This window comes from Bolinopsis microptera, chromosome 3 (assembly GCF_026151205.1).
Source record: "Bolinopsis microptera isolate Bmic1 chromosome 3, MBARI_Bmic_1.0, whole genome shotgun sequence".
NCBI classification, from domain to species: domain Eukaryota; kingdom Metazoa; phylum Ctenophora; class Tentaculata; order Lobata; family Bolinopsidae; genus Bolinopsis; species Bolinopsis microptera.
In genome coordinates this window covers 6504055-6519976 of record NC_087074.1, presented here as the reverse complement: position 1 = coordinate 6519976, position 15922 = coordinate 6504055, and the positions used below count along the sequence as shown (strand labels likewise).

General features: G+C 39.8%; 1 protein-coding gene across 3 annotated transcripts in view; it reads right to left on the bottom strand.

Annotated features, from left to right (window-relative positions):
- The window catches only part of LOC134813445 (bridge-like lipid transfer protein family member 1), a 58659-nt gene that overhangs the window by 15297 nt on the left and 27440 nt on the right, over positions 1-15922 (bottom strand). For 2 of the 3 annotated variants that reach the window (XM_063821223.1, XM_063821225.1), the window contains 21 exons: positions 15224-15358; positions 14916-15002; positions 14518-14673; positions 14285-14376; positions 12621-12749; positions 12357-12452; positions 12031-12170; positions 11661-11813; positions 10155-10305; positions 9259-9384; positions 7760-7886; positions 7362-7543; positions 7129-7253; positions 6865-6954; positions 6535-6698; positions 6046-6210; positions 2976-3041; positions 1020-2595; positions 739-891; positions 459-559; positions 67-166 (listed from right to left, as the gene is read on the bottom strand). In XM_063821223.1, coding sequence (XP_063677293.1) covers positions 67-166; positions 459-559; positions 739-891; positions 1020-2595; positions 2976-3041; positions 6046-6210; positions 6535-6698; positions 6865-6954; positions 7129-7253; positions 7362-7543; positions 7760-7886; positions 9259-9384; positions 10155-10305; positions 11661-11813; positions 12031-12170; positions 12357-12452; positions 12621-12749; positions 14285-14376; positions 14518-14673; positions 14916-15002; positions 15224-15358 — 4114 coding nt within the window. The remainder of the gene's footprint in view (positions 1-66; positions 167-458; positions 560-738; positions 892-1019; positions 2596-2975; positions 3042-6045; positions 6211-6534; positions 6699-6864; positions 6955-7128; positions 7254-7361; positions 7544-7759; positions 7887-9258; positions 9385-10154; positions 10306-11660; positions 11814-12030; positions 12171-12356; positions 12453-12620; positions 12750-14284; positions 14377-14517; positions 14674-14915; positions 15003-15223; positions 15359-15922) is intronic. The other variant, XM_063821224.1, reaches the window with a different exon arrangement.

Genomic DNA, 15922 nt, shown 5'->3' with positions numbered 1-15922 from the left:
ACAGAAACACGAACAGTTGAAGAGAATATACAACATAGAAGATACTGTGAGGGTTTGTAAACTTACCAGTCCTGTTCTGTCTCATCATCGTAATAGCTTACAGCAATGCTCGTCTCGTCCAGATTACCAGAGATTATATTGGGAGACAGTGGCTCCAGGATGATATCTGGAGGGCACAATTTAGAGAGTGCAGATGTGTTGTTATTTAGTGATTTAGCTTACTTATCTGAACAAATGTGTTGTTATTTAGTGGTTAACTTTAGCTAACTTATCTGAACAAATGTGTTATCAATTAGTGATTAACTTTAGCTTACTTATCTGAACAAATGTGTTGTTATTTAGTGATTTAGCTTACTTTTATGAACCATTGTTTGAGTTTACAATAATTGTGCTTCAATGAGTTTACATTCTCTGACAAATAAAAAGGACTTATCTTGTACACAAGTTAATATTCTTACCACTGTTAGGACTGTTGTTCATCTCGACATACAGGTTCTGAAGAATTGCAGCTGCTCCACTTATACTCTTCACATTAATGTGCGACTTTAAACCTTGCAATCTACGGGATGAAAACGTTATAATTATACGTAATCACTGAATTTAATCGATTGCGTTAACTGTGACATTTAAGCGCCTTGGCAGATTACCGAATTGCCAGATATTCAAATAAAACTAATTTGAGATGCGCTAGAAACAGTCGTGTTCAAGGAGAAAAAAGTAAACTCAGTAAATACAGACCTGCCAATAATCTCAGCCTTGTCGAATCTCCAGGTTGCAGTAACAGAGAGAGGAATGTCAGGCGCCTCAGAGTACAGCATGATGTCTCGGTTTATACGGGGTTTCAGTGATTTAGAGGTCTCTGAACTCATTCTCGCCACCATCGGGTCTCCTCTGGGGGACACAATCGGGTGAATATTTATCAAGAATAATCTTGGGCGGGGGTATACTAACGAATACTTGGCTGGCTTCAATCACCTCGAGCCTCCCATTGCACAAAAACGACAAGATATTTCAAGTACCTGAACATGAGTTGTATGTACTCGTCCATCTTCTCCCAAGCTCCAGCCAGCATGAACTGATCCTCAACAGACCTGAGAGGTGGATCCCCGGTAGGAGAGGCTGGTCCACTACCGCTGATGACAGTAAAGTCACCCAGCACCGGGTGGAAGGAGCCCGGCTGGAAGTTGGACATGCCGTCCACCAGCGCTTTGGAGAGCCTCAGCAGGTCGAGGTTGATCTCGGTGACACAGGTTTCTATCTGGGTGTTGATCACCAGGTGTTTGACTACGTGACTGATGGACTTCTTGACGTTCTGTGCCATCTGTATGTCCAGGAACTTCTTAGATTTCTTCTTGCGAGGAGGTCTAGGAGGAGCTCCCCCGGGTGTGGAAGCAGCGTTGTGTCTGTTAGAGTGAGAGCTACGTTTAGAGAACAGACTGTCTGTACTGTCACTTCTGTGGAAACTTCTACCTCCACCAACTCCTGAACTGGAGCGAGAATCATTTCTCTTGTGTGTCCCATCCCTGGTGTGTCGGGGAATACTGAAGTCTTTCTGGGCGGGGAACAGCGAGGTCTCCAGGAAGAGGTTCTTTGCATTGAAGAAGGGTGAAGCGGCGGTGTCACTCCTGAAGTCTCTGTGGCAGTCTATAGCGGTGATACTGGTTCCATCTATCTCCAACTTAAGCTGGTGATTCACGTGATCAGTTTTAGGAAGTCTCAACTGCAGTGCCTGGTACAGAGCAAAGTATTTCTCAGCCAGCTTGGCCTTGTCACTGGAGGACAACATCTCGATCAGGGCGTGTCTGTGTGTTCTGTGTTTAGCTTCTACTTGCACGTTTTGAGGAGGCTTACCTATACTGATCTTATCAAGAGCGGCTATGGAACCGTAGTCCTGTTTCCCTACGTAGTATACAGGTGTTTTATAATTATCACTAGTTCCTGCATCAGGGAGTAGGTTACTCGGGGGAGAATGATGGCTGGTGGGGGGAGGCTGCTGCACTGAGATGTTGTCCATGAGGTTGTCGTTAGTCAGAAGGAGGTTACCCTCGATAGCTGCTAACATTGACTGTACCCCTCGCTCTAAGAGGATCCTCCGAGGAACAAAGTCTGGGTTTAAGTCGTGGTACAAGTCCGTGTTGGAATCCTTGCATATTTCCAGAGTGTACCTGAGCTGGTTCATCAGTCTGATTACTGCGGACTCCTTCAGAGTTTTGGAAGCAATGGTGAGTCGACTGTGTTTAGTGGTATAGTTAGGAGGTTCGTACTGGATCTCTTGTCCCAGAGCTTCTGCCAGGAGAGCAGCAATAACAGCTTGTACCCTGGACAACTTGTTGTGAGAGAGTTGGGTCACATGTTGAGCCAGGAGAGAGCCTGGTTCGGACCAGGAGAACACAGCGTGGGGGAGAGAGGTGTACGGATTGAAGAGGTTCACGTCCGTCTGATCGGCTGAGGGTGTGGCTATCTGGATCCACAACTCAGAGATCTTGCCGTTAATGGAGGATTTGTCGTGGTAGGCGGTGGTGTCAGCTAGTGAGGTTAGGGAGGCAGCTACTTGGGCTCCCATAGACACCTTCTCGCTGGAACCTTCATCTCGGTCTGAAGAAATTAGAGGGCATGAAAACGATGACCAGGACGTTTGGTTTAATTGATGACAGAAATTTAGTACACAAAATACGCTCCTATCAATTAACCATGCAACATTCCAAAATCAAATTCACATGTAAAAGATCCCAGTTTTAATGAGTCACGCACATGCATAATTAAAAGACATTTTCACAACATCGAACAGCACACAATTTTAATAATTGATAGTGAGCGCACTAAAATTCAGCTCTTAATCACACGTGGGCAATATGTTCGCATGGAATTCAACATGTCAGCGCAGGGGTGCACTCGCCGGGGTGCACGTGCAAGGGTGCACGCGCCGGTGTTATGGCACCCCTTCATTCAGCAGGTGCTAAATACAGGCTGCTCACCGCTCTCTAGACGCTTATACTCAATACCCTCCACTGTCAGTACGTCCTCTGAACTGCTGTTATCGTCTGCGAGTTTACTTTTAAACCACGTGGGCAGGGTGCTAAGTTAGGGGGCGGCGCACAAAGTGCTGGTGCTTTTTAAGCGATCATAGAATACATCACAGGTGGGATAGTATAGAGTGCGCAACAGAAATAAGAAGTAAATGTGAAATTATGAAAAAATAGGGTGTTGGAAGGGTTCGATGTTGATGTAAAATGCATGAGATGTGGTTGATTTATTGAAACATGCTCTAGTTACCTATTTCAGGGTTACTGCAAGGCTGCTGCTAACACAGCAAGGCTATTTTCCTCAAACCTTTTTATTTGTCTCCCGAAATTTATAAGTTTCACTAATCCACTTATCACCCACTGCACGTATCATAGTTATCAGTTATGTGTTAATAGATAGCTAGCAAATAGTGAGACTCACGTTTACGTAGTTTCCGTAGTCTGGTAACAAAGCTCTGCTTTCTAGACCGTTTACGGTTATTTTCCATCATCAGCTGGTATCTCTTTCCTTTTGAGGCGGTTACTAATCTTTTGCTTGACCTCTTTTTCTTATCGCTTTTTCTCCTCTTTTCGGCTAAAGACGTTCGACTTTCTCTGCCAAGCAGGTCAATTTGATTGTCAGCATCATAGTAAACTGATTGCTTTTTGATAGCCGCTGTTTGGAATTGTCCGTATGCACTGGCGAACTCGTCGACACCCATTGACTGGTCAGAAAATATCTGATTGAGAGCCCTTGGGTCATCAACTGTGCTACGAAAATAATCAACACCGTAACTATTATCACCATTATCAGTGAAGTCACTACCTATACCAGCTATAGCACTTTTGTACTGAGCAAAGCTTGATGAAGGTTCTATTTGGTGGAGGTGGACAATCCTTGGTGAGACAGCTAAACCAACAGAATTATTTCTAGATCTTACTGAGGTAACTTTCCCTCTTATTGCTTGCGAGAAAGAGTTATGGTGTTTTCTGGGAGCCTTCAATGACTCCATGTCAGGACTGGCAGCGCTTTGAATCAAGCGAACGTTATCGCGGCAACCTGAAGACAGTTTAGCCTGGGATTGAGATTTCCTCCTAAATGTTGGAAGACCGTGAAACTTTATCGTCTTTCTTCTATTTGGAGGTGATTTGAAATCAATGGTTAACTCGTCACCACCCGTGGTGAGATCAAAGTGTGGTTGGCGAGGAGATCTCGTGTCCTCGACGGTGCTTTCGTAATAGTCAACACCGTAACTCTCTTGATATGGTTCATTCCTGCAATCAACAAACTCACTTTCAATACCATCGATAGCACTTTTGTATTCCGCTATGCTGGTCGAATACTCAACAACTCTGCTAGACTGCTTCTCAATACTGTTACGGCGGGCCTTATGTCGTGACCTAGAACCACCAACAACTAGCGTCTTTTTAGAACGTGCTGAACCAATTGCAATATTTCTTATTTTGCCCATAGCATGGAAGATTGAGTTATGACGGTTTTTAGAAGCCTTTTGTGTCTCCATTCCAGGAATAGCGGCGCTTTGGATCATGCGAACATGATCACGATTGGCAGGCGCAAGTTGCAGTTTCCTTTGAGATCTCGCTGCCTCGATACGTGAATCAATATATGAAACATCAGACAGCGAAACGGCCAGATTTGAGGAACAAGATGGAGATGCTATTGTAAGTTTGACGGGTGGAAAAGGTTTTTGTTCGTTCGGATTGTGGGGGCTATAAAGTGAGGCAATTGACTCATTGCAGTACATGCTATTGGAAATGTCCGGTGTTGAGACTGCATATCTTTCCGCAGATTCCAAATTAGTCTGTGACAAATCAACATGCCGTTCTTCAGTTATGTTTCGTTCATTCGGACTGTGGGGGCTATAAGGTGAGGCACTTGACTCATTGCAGTACATGCTATTTGAAATGTTCGGTGTTGAGACTGCATATCTTTCCGCAGATTCCAAATTAGTCTGTGACAAATCAACAGGCCGTTCTTCAGTTATGTTTTGTTCATTCGGACTGTGGGGGCTATAAGGTGAGACACTTGACTCATTGCAGTACATGCTATCGGAAATGTTCGGTGTTGAGACTGCATATCTTTCCGCAGATTCCAAATTAGTCTGTGACAAATCAACAGGCCGTTCTTCAGTTATGTTTCGTTCATTCGGACTGTGGGGGCTATAAGTATAAGGTGAGACACTTGAATCATTGCAGTACATGCTATCGGAAATGTCCGGTGTTGAGACTGCATATCTTTCCACAGATTCCTCTTCAATACCAATTCTTATACTGCTCTCAGACTGATTATTATTTTTTATATAGTCTATGATAATGGTCGAAGAAATTTCTTTAGGTGCTATATTATCATTATTATGATTATTATTATCAGCCTCTGTTAGTTGCATATTTCCATCACTAAGAAAGTTTACCATCCTGCCTTTAGCCTCAGGTGTTCTCATACTGCTCAATTCAACAGACCTACAGCGCTTAAAACCAACCTCAGTTTGCAGTAAGTGGGTATCAATGACAACCTCACAGCTTCTAGATCCTTCCGATTCACATGACCTCTCTACTTCAACTCTTGGTGTGTTACCATGAATGATTTTAGGATCTACAACATTTGGGAGAGATACAGAGAGTCGTCGTGAACGATTCAACTCTTCCACAGCAAGTACTGTTTCTGATTTGCTATGCTCAACACGATTATAAGTTCTATCAGCTAGACCATCTGAGCACTGTGAGTCTGGGTGAGAGTGAATATTGTGATGAATGTCTGGTAAAAGTGTGGGGTTTGAAGAGGTGTAGACTTTTTGTGATGTTTGGGATGGTATGTGGTCAGATGAAGTGGGAGAGATTTCGTCTTGAGATGGAATGTTTCGGGGTAATTTATGATCGCCTGAAATTTAATAGAATGAAATGAAGACAAGAAGGCTTAGAGAAGATCAATAACTTCGAGTCTGAATATATAAAGATATCATACTAGTGCACATGTAATTGAAGAGAAGATACAAAATATTAGCCGGAAGTTGTTCACAATTACCAGATATGAGTGGTTCCTGAGCTTCATCCATTAGACTACTACTCAAGGACATTCTGTCCGGTCCGGAGTGGTAGTGTATGGACGCCTTAGGTCGCAGTTTCTTGTACTTGAAGGGGATGTTGTTGCTTGAGGGATCCTGTTTCCCCAACTCGATATCAATTGAATCTGATTGTAAGAGTATTATGATCTGCTGTTTAAAAAATAATTATAATTTTGCAAACAATTTTTTCTGATATGTATTACGATATTATTACCTTCATTTAAAAACTCAGTTTATAGTTTATACATGCGTTCAATTGTAGTTTCCCTCTAGACACCAGGATGCTTTAACACTTTTTAATCAATATTTTCATTCACGATATAACTATGATACACATTTACACCAATTGACCGTGCAACCTAAGCTATCAAAACAAACCACCCCGACACCCAACCTCGTTTAACCCAACTATCCGTCCTAGCCCCATAAATACATTCAACCGGTTCTACCTCCATCTAAAGCGAAGGATGGTATATCCTGCTTCTCCTCCTCCTTCTTCTTTGGTTTCTGCTGCTCAGGAGGTTCGGGCAATGCCACCAACAGGTTCCGTTTCAGAGATCCTCCAGAGAAGTTACACTTCTCAGCGCCCAGCTCTATCACTACTGACGTCTCCCTAAGGGTGGTCTCCATGACAAAAGGAAAGCCTCTTTTTAAAATTCTCTTCAGAAAAATTCAAAATCACCAAGGACACACAAGATAGCGAAAGAACATGATATGGCAGCTCCATCAGATTTTAAGTCTTTCAGTGCATATCAGTGTTAGGGGTGGGGCAATGTTACCTGCTACTGAGTTTCTGAACGTTGTCCTTTATTTTCTTGGCAGCAACTACTCGAGTCTTTGTGTACGGGATAAAGGTATCACTCTGCTTTCTAGAGACAGATAAAACTATAAGAAAAGTTCCAAATAGAAACAAATGAGATATTCAACCAATATTTCAACCATATTTAAAATCTTAAAGTCCAGGGTTTTAAAAAAAAAGAAAATCACAGTTTAAAAAGTAGCATTGGAAGAATTGGATTATGCATATTTAAAGTGTCACTAACCCAATCATAGGATGAAGGATGTGAAGTTGGCCGAATATTCCGTCCACAGAGGCTTTGTAAGCAGTCTGTGTGTACTCTCCAGGGAGGGCACTGTCCATAACACTTTTACTTCTCGTACCACCGGACTGATAAGATTATTGGACTGTGACATTTATAACTGTGACATTTTTAATTGTGTTTCGAGGAGATAATGTTTTTTAAAGGCGGTCTTAAGATGTTGCGGTCGAACTTACCGCCATAGGCTTCTGTCTCTCGAACTGATGGTAGCTGAAGCTCACGTCGATGTTGTTAGCCACGAACTTGACAAGGGAGAGTTTGGCGATCTTGTTGGGACAGATTACATTACTGCTTCCTGCCCCTGAGGACGGGTCTCCACTGATATCTGATCTGGCACTCTCACTTCGGTCTGTCATAGCTGGGGTTAAGGGGGTTAGGATAATGGTTATAACGTTATATTCAACCGAAGCGAAAGACTAGATCTCCTGACGGACGATGAAAATAATTAGGGTGATAGTTAGTTAAAAAAGCATCTCAAGGTAACTGCAGGCCTTGTAACGGTGATGTAGGAAGGACTTATATCAGGTTTCTAATGTCCAGTTTCGCTACATAAACAATGTATTAAACATCCCACCTTCATCATCTGTCGTGGACACTCCTCCAAACTTAGATTCGGATTTGGCTCCAGATTTGGTTCCAGATTTGGAGGGGACTTGAGCTTTGCTTCTTGCCGTTTCTAGTTCAGCTTCTGTACCCACCCACTAAAAAGGTAATATTTAACATGTTTAAGAGAACAAAAGATGGTATGTTGGGGTCTATATCTATTATCTATTATGTTATACAATAGTGTTGTGTCTTGTGAAGAGGATATATAGAAGTATAGACCGTATAGCTTCAAATATTGATCATGACTTTTATATTATATGATAGACAGATGGCCACCCGTGCATTATTTTCACATTATTGTCTTCATTCTTATTGGAGGCCAAAAATAAAGTAGGTGCTAAAATAATGGAAATTTTTTAAGTTGTCCCAATAACAGGTTTCAGAACAAGTCAATTTCTTCGTCTAGGCTTGACGGTCTGGTCACATTTTGCACAATATGTGAAATTTCATTCTTTTGTCGTCGTTTAACACCTCAAAATTTTGCTACTTTTCTGTTTTCATTCAAAAACGATCACAAAAGGTTTTAAAGTTGTCAATTTTGACGTCAAAAACACGGTGCGAAAACTATGTATAGAGGACGCTTTATAAAAGGTACAGATTTTCCTGTATCTTCATCATATTAGCAATATTTTCACATCCAGACTTTCACTTCAATATTTCGACATCATGAAGTTTTTCGTCTCACTGTTTGCTGCCGTCTTGGTCGTGGACCTGGTGGTCTCTCTGGAGATGGAAGAGGAAGAGATGCCCTCATTCATACCAATCCCCATTTTTACTATAGTTAGCATGGCCATTAAAGTTCTGAAAATGTTCGTGTGCAAAAATGAACAAGTCGAGGTTAGAATTTATTGATTAATTTAATTTAATAAAATAATTTGTAAGTTTTTGTAATAGTTTGCAACAACTGATTCATTTCTGGAGCAGGAAGTATAAATATCAATAAGCTTTTTTGTGTGGATTGCTTGTATGGAATATTGACATAAAAAAGGATCCATGTGCCTTTACAATGATAAATCATTGAATTTTAACCAAAACATTCAATAGGTTGAGGAAAGAGGTATGGGAGAAATGGTTCAGAAGTTCATCGAATTTGCCAAGAATGTTCTTTGCGGTATGTAACCTCATCAAACTAAGATCGCCATTGAATATTCTATATTTTTGAAATATGTATTTTGTAACTCTTTAGACAATCTCATTATTTGTTATTTTCCAGACTCACCTTAAATTAAAAAACAACGTTAATTAAATCTCGCGAAACAATTCGAAGTTCAGAGACAACTTGAGAATATGGAAATAGATGTTTCTGAGAGGACAAAATTTGACTAATTCGGTAAAATTTAAAAATAATTGAATCGTCCTTGCTAATGATCATTGATCACTTGGTATTACCCAATGTTGGACTAAAACTAGAAAACGAAACATTCCCTTGTGTTTCACAACAGCTCTAAATAACAACTTAAACAGTACCTGAAGATCTCCACCACCCTGTAAAGTACGGATAGAAACAACTGGAATGTAGAGAAATAGTTCCAGGTTCAGTCTCTCTTCTATAGTCCTCTCCAGAGAATTGTCGAACTTCTTCATACCTACTGGCTGTGTGGGAACTACAGTTAGATATGTGAGGTTTTATTTTATTTTATTGAGGTTTTATTTTATTTGGAATTCAGGTTAGAGTGAAGTTTGGTCTGTTAGGTTCAGAGTTAGGTCAATATATCAAATGATTAAATTAAAGGTTTGATTGGGAATGCATTAAACCACTCTTTCGCTGTACATACGCTTCAAAAATGAAAAGCAATGGCAGACGAAAGGTGTTAAATCCAGAACCATCAACTGTCTTGGTAACAGTAACAGTAACTCGCAAGTAGGAGTGATGTTCCCATCTATTTGCCAGGATATCCTTCCATCACCTGTCTTATAACTTTCCCTCATGAAAAGAACACATCATCTGTCTTATAACTTTCCCTCATGATAAGAACACATCACCTGTCTTATAACTTTCCCTCATGATAAGAACACATCACCTGTCTTATAACTTTCCCTCATGATAAGAACACATCACCTGTCTTATAACTTTGCCTCGTGATAAGAACACATCACCTGTCTTATAACTTTCACTCATGATAAGAACACATCACCTGTCTTATAACTTTGCCTCGTGATAAGAACACATCACCTGTCTTATAACTTTGCCTCGTGATAAGAACACATCACCTGTCTTATAACTTTCACTCATGATAAGAACACATCACCTGTCTTATAACTTTGCCTCGTGATAAGAACACATCACCTGTCTTATAACTTTCCCTCATGATAAGAACACATCACCTGTCTTATAACTTTGCCTCGTGATAAGAACACATCACCTGTAAATGGTGGGAGAAGAGGAGCGCCTTCTGAGCGGTGGCATGCTGTATAGCAATCTCCAGGACAGTAGGAGCTGTAGCAGCCTGCACCAGGTTTATCACTGCTGCTGGGTGCAGGTTCCGGTAGTAAACTTCTGCTGTCTCGATATACCTGAGGTCATGGAGGTAGACTGTTTGGTTTTCTAATCGTTCTAATTTGATTTGTAATTGAATTAGGCTATCCACTCCGATAATCGTAACCGATAATTATCTCCGATAATTCGTTAAAAAAAGTTATCTGTTTATCTAGATAAAACATATTTTTATCGGTATAAAAATTCACTAGATATTACCGAAAATACTGCCAAAATACCGTACAATTGTAAAGAAATATTAGTGTTTTTGCCTTCCCAAGTAATCCAAGAAACAGTCCCAAACGTCTTCTAGTATAATAGAAGAGGTAGTTTACTTAGATGTGAGCTTAAGAGGTTTATTTACATTTGTATACCTATGGAACTGTAGAACTGTATGAACTGTTGAAATCCAGAGAAGGTTATTGACATTGTTCTCTTGTATTGAGGTGCTGGCGTTTTACCTTTTAATCATTCTGGAGACGGGAACGAGCATGTTACTATTAACAAGAGTCAAAAATACCGGCAGGGCACTCAATTGAATTCCGTAAGTGTTCTGGGCGTGAAACATTGTCTTCAGGAGAAGGAATCTGTTGCTCCAAGTTATCAACAGGATAAGAAAACGGTTCACTGAATCACTTTAAATGCTTTACTGTTTCGAGGAGATTTGGTATTTGGTGCACTACTGTTCTCAGGAGAAGGAAACCCTTGGTCTACTGTTTTGAAGAGAACTAGTACACTACTGTTCTCAGGAGAAGGAAACCAGTGGTCTACTGTTTTTGAAGAGAACTGGTACACTACTGTTCCCAGGAGAAGGAAACCCTTGGTCTACTGTTTTGAAGAAAACTGGTGCACTACTGTTCTCAGGAGAAGAAAAACGGAGGTCTACTGTTTTGAAGAGAACTACTAGTGCGTTACTGTTCTCAGGAGAAGAAAACCAGTGGGGTCTACTGTTTTGAAGAGAACTACTGCGTTACTGTTCTCAGGAGAAGGAAACCGTCTGTCTACTGTTTTGAAGAGAACTGGTACACTACTGTTCTTAGGAGAAGAAAACCGTTTGTCTACTGTTTTGAAGAAAACTGGTGCACTTCTGCTCCCCGGAGAAGAAAACTGATGCTCTAATATTTTTAAAAGAAAGGAAGTGGTACTTTAGAAAGATTACTGGTAAACAGTAATAAAAGTCGACAATTAGTTTTTGCGAAATTTGGAAAACATTTTGGCTTTGGCCTTCAGCATAAAAATTATCGGTTTTATCGGTTTTATCTAGATAAAACCTAAATCTTTATCTGTTTATCTAGATAAAAGATTTCATACCGATAATGGATAGCCTAAATTGAATAGTTTAATAACTTACAATGAATACAATAGATACGATGAAAATTCTAGAACTACGAACTTGTTGATAGCGTGCACACAGAAGGGTGTAAAGAAGAGGTCAACAGGGTCCACTATCTCAGCAATACAGATCACTTTACCATCTGTCTCCAAACTGTCAGGGTCTGATGTCTCATCTGTGGAGACTTTCTTTTCTTTCAGCTTCTTCTCCCACCTAATATAGAAACTTTAGTATGATCAAGATTCACAATTGAGGGAAGCGGCTAAAAATAAAGAACTGAAGCGAGAGAATATTTCTGTAGATTCGTCGGAACTGAATACTGATCATTTTTAGATTTTATTTAAATTGTTCATTTCGTAGAGAAAAATCATTGCGATTTAATAGAAAAGCCGCGGAAACGATTCATCAAATCGTAGTATAATGAACGGACTTGCGACGAAGTTCGAGGAGTTTGGGGTCGGACTTGTTGTCGGCAGCAGAGTCGTTGGAGAAGAGGTTGTCTGTGGTGAGGTCACTGCTGGTGCTACCTGTAGATTCTGAGTGGAACTCAGGTAGGATGTACTTTACTATCTGCAGGAGTAGAAGAGGGTTGTTTTTAAAACTTAGATTATAAGCAAGTTGGATAAGTTATCAGGGTGATATAATTCCGCAGAAACTAATCACAGAGCTAAAAGTTTGTTTACGTCACAATTCCTAATCTAAACCTTCAAACTGGATTATCTAATTGATATGAAATAAGCTAAAATTAAAATTAACCTGTAAAAGTTCATGGATGGAGGGTTCCACTGGAGGAATTTTAAAATCATCACTCCCCTTGCTTCCTTTGCTTTGTCGCTTGTTAGAGGATATCCTCTGAAGCAATGTTTTAAATTTCAAGAAACTGTTCAACCTTGTTATAATTTAATTGCTCATCATATCTCGTACCACGTATTATTAACTAACGTAAAAAAGTATATTGTTATTAACTAAAGTGAGGTATGTTGTTATTAACTAAAGTAAGTTATGTAGTTATTAACTAACGTGAGGTATCTTGTTAGTATCCACGTCCTCCAGATCAGAGTAAGACTTGTTGAGGACCACAGTGTTAGAGTACCTGGTCTCTGTTAACCATGCTCTGGGCAGGTGGTCTCTGTAGATGTCTATTAACTCCTGCGAGGAGGGGGTGTCAGTTGTTAGAGAAGGTGTCAGGAGAGGGTATTAAGCATTTAAGGGGGGGGGGGGGGACAATGGATATTTTTTTGTGAAAGTTGATTTCGAGATAGCAGTTGACCAACAAACTAGGACCAGTGACCGAACTTTTGAGGGGGTCCCGGACCCCAACCGCCAAACGGTGCCCGCGGGGCAGCCACGCCCATATTTGGTCCAAATTAGGCCCAATTTAGCCAAATACCCTGAACATGCCCAAAACCCAGATTTTAGGTGCTCTACTTGTAGCTAGTGGTCTCCTGAACTCGTATATGAAATTTCATCAAGATTGGACAAAAAATGACTGAGTTATGGGCCAAAAACCATATGCCCATATTTGGGCATACGCACCAAATTTGGTAGATTTCGTCCCATAAATTGGGCAAATATCAATATTTTTGAATGAAACTTACTTTATAAGAAAGGTAAGCCTAAACTACATATTCTCTGTAAGTTATAGCTTTGTATTTGTTTAAATGTGGATACTAAGGCGAAAAAACCACAAAAAATGAACTAAATTGCCCGTATCTTGGTTCGCGATATTCGCGGAATTGATCTCATTAAAATTGTAACAACTCAATCAGTTTTCAAAATTTTTGCATGAAATTTTCGGAATCGACTCAAAATCGCATTTCCACCTTATTTTGAGAACAGATTTTTGATTTAGGCCTCCAAAAAAATTTGGCGGCCAAATTCCAAAATTTTCCCGGATAAATTCAGAATTTGGCCGCCAAATTTTTTTGGAGGCCTAAATCAAAAATCTGTTCTCAAAATAAGGTGGAAATGCGATTTTGAGTCGATTCCGAAAATTTCATGCAAAAATTTTGAAAACTGATTGAGTTGTTACAATTTTAATGAGATCAATTCCGCGAATATCGCGAACCAAGATACGGGCAATTTAGTTCATTTTTTGTGTTTTTTTCGCCTTAGTATCCACATTTAAACAAATATAAAGCTATAACTTACAGAGAATATGTAGTTTAGGCTTACCTTTCTTATAAAGTAAATTTCATTCAAAAATATTGATATTTGCTCAATTTATGGGACGAAATCTACCAAATTTGGTGCGTATGCCCAAATATGGGCATATGGTTTTTGGCCCATAACTCAGTCATTTTTTGTCCAATCTTGATGAAATTTCATATACGAGTTCAGGAGACCACTAGCTACAAGTAGAGCACCTAAAATCTGGGTTTTGGGCATGTTCAGGGTATTTGGCTAAATTGGGCCTAATTTGGACCAAATGTGGGTGTGGCTGCCCCGCGGGCACCGTTTGGCGGTTGGGGTCCGGGACCCCCTCAAAAGTTTGGTCACTGGTCCTAGTTTGTTGGTCAACTGCTATCTCGAAATCAAGTTTCACAAAAAAATATCCATTGTCCCCCCCCCTTAAGAGAGATAATGTGGAGACTGTTGGATAGTCAGAAGATCTTTAAAAAGTGGGAATTTTGTTAGTCAACTAAACAAATAAGGATAAAACTAATAAAACAAGGTTAACAAACGTGGTTTAGGGCACTGTCAGCTGCTTTAGGGAAGGGGAAAGGTATGGAGAGATCTTTAACTTGGTTCTCTTCATCCTCCGCCTCTGTCGTGTCTGTAAGTCAACAGTGTAACGCAACTTTCAAATTTCCTTATAAATTCTCGATAACATTTTCCTAATCATGAATTTAGCGTACAACAAATCTAGACACGGTTGCAGGTTTACAAAAATTCCAAAAAACTAAAAGTCACGTACCATGTTCCTCCTCAGCCGCACTGCTGGCAGCGTCAGTGTTCCTGAACTCGGATCTGGCAGACTTGAAGCTGTCTTGAGATGAGGATCTAGAGAGAGTTCCTCCTCTAGACTTGCTTCTTCTACCCAGACTACTGTACTTGTCCTCTTTACTTGCTCCTGTACAGGGGTGAATGGAATTATACTCTGATCTGGTTATTACAACACTTGTTCAAACTGTGACACCATAGCTTTGTAACTTAAAACCTTGAAATGCAATGATTCTATGCTTTAAAATGAACCAGAAGAAACGACAATTCAGATAGTTTTAAAATGATATATATTTACCATTAGATCGTACTATGAATTTATGGATCATTATTAGAGAAGTAACATCTAAAACAGTTATTCAGCTCTTTTACCTGTACTCGTTGGAGACTGATGAGGTAAGCTCTGCTTGGACGCCCTCCTGGTCGCTTCATCTTCTGCTGACTCGTACTGGTTTGCTTCTGAATAACAAGGACGGGGTTATTTTACAGTTCACTTTTATATCATTGGGCTAGTCTTAGTGGAAAGTTAAATCTTGTTATAAAACAAGAATTAATACTCAGATATAAACACGACTCTGTGCAGTGATTTGTGTTAGCCATTATTTTGAAATGATTTACCGTGAAATGTTCCAATAAAGAAGTTGAATGTTGAGTTATGATTACAAATGATGGATACTAACGTTCCAAGTGATGAGAGGGAACGTTATCAAATGAAACAGTCTTGGTGATGGTGATGGATGATTTTGATAGAGTGGATGGAGGGAGAATGGTGTATTGTGAATCTGGGAGCGTATCCAGTTCACTTTCAGAGTCTACTGAAATTAAAGGTGAATTATATAATATGAGTTTAAACGGTGAGCAGTGTCGAAAAAAAATCTTTTAAGCGTGTATCGAAAAAACTGACTGTCTGATTATAAATAATTAATCACCACGTCCCATAACTTGCAGTATTAGAATTTAGAACTTTTTAGTTCGAAAATAAACAGACTTGGATGTCGTGTTACACTAAGAAGTTTGTAATCGAATTTTCCTGAACCCCATAGCAAATCTATTACGATTTATGATTATAATTTTTTTTAAAGTAATTACAACACTACAAATCTATTACATTTATTGAGTATTATGTATCGTGATGGAAATATTTTAAGCAGATAATAGCCTGTCCAAACCGAGGCTACATAACATGAAGACTTTGTTGTAACTTGTATGAAAAGGATTAATACATTAATCTTCGCGTTCACTGTCAAGGCTGAACATAAAGCGACATTTGAGAAAAGTATAGTATAATAAGTTAACAGCTTTGTCGAATGAACCTTGAGCACCTTTCTCGGTTACTAAATACTGACTGACATTCCTTGGTAGAAATATCTTTTATACCA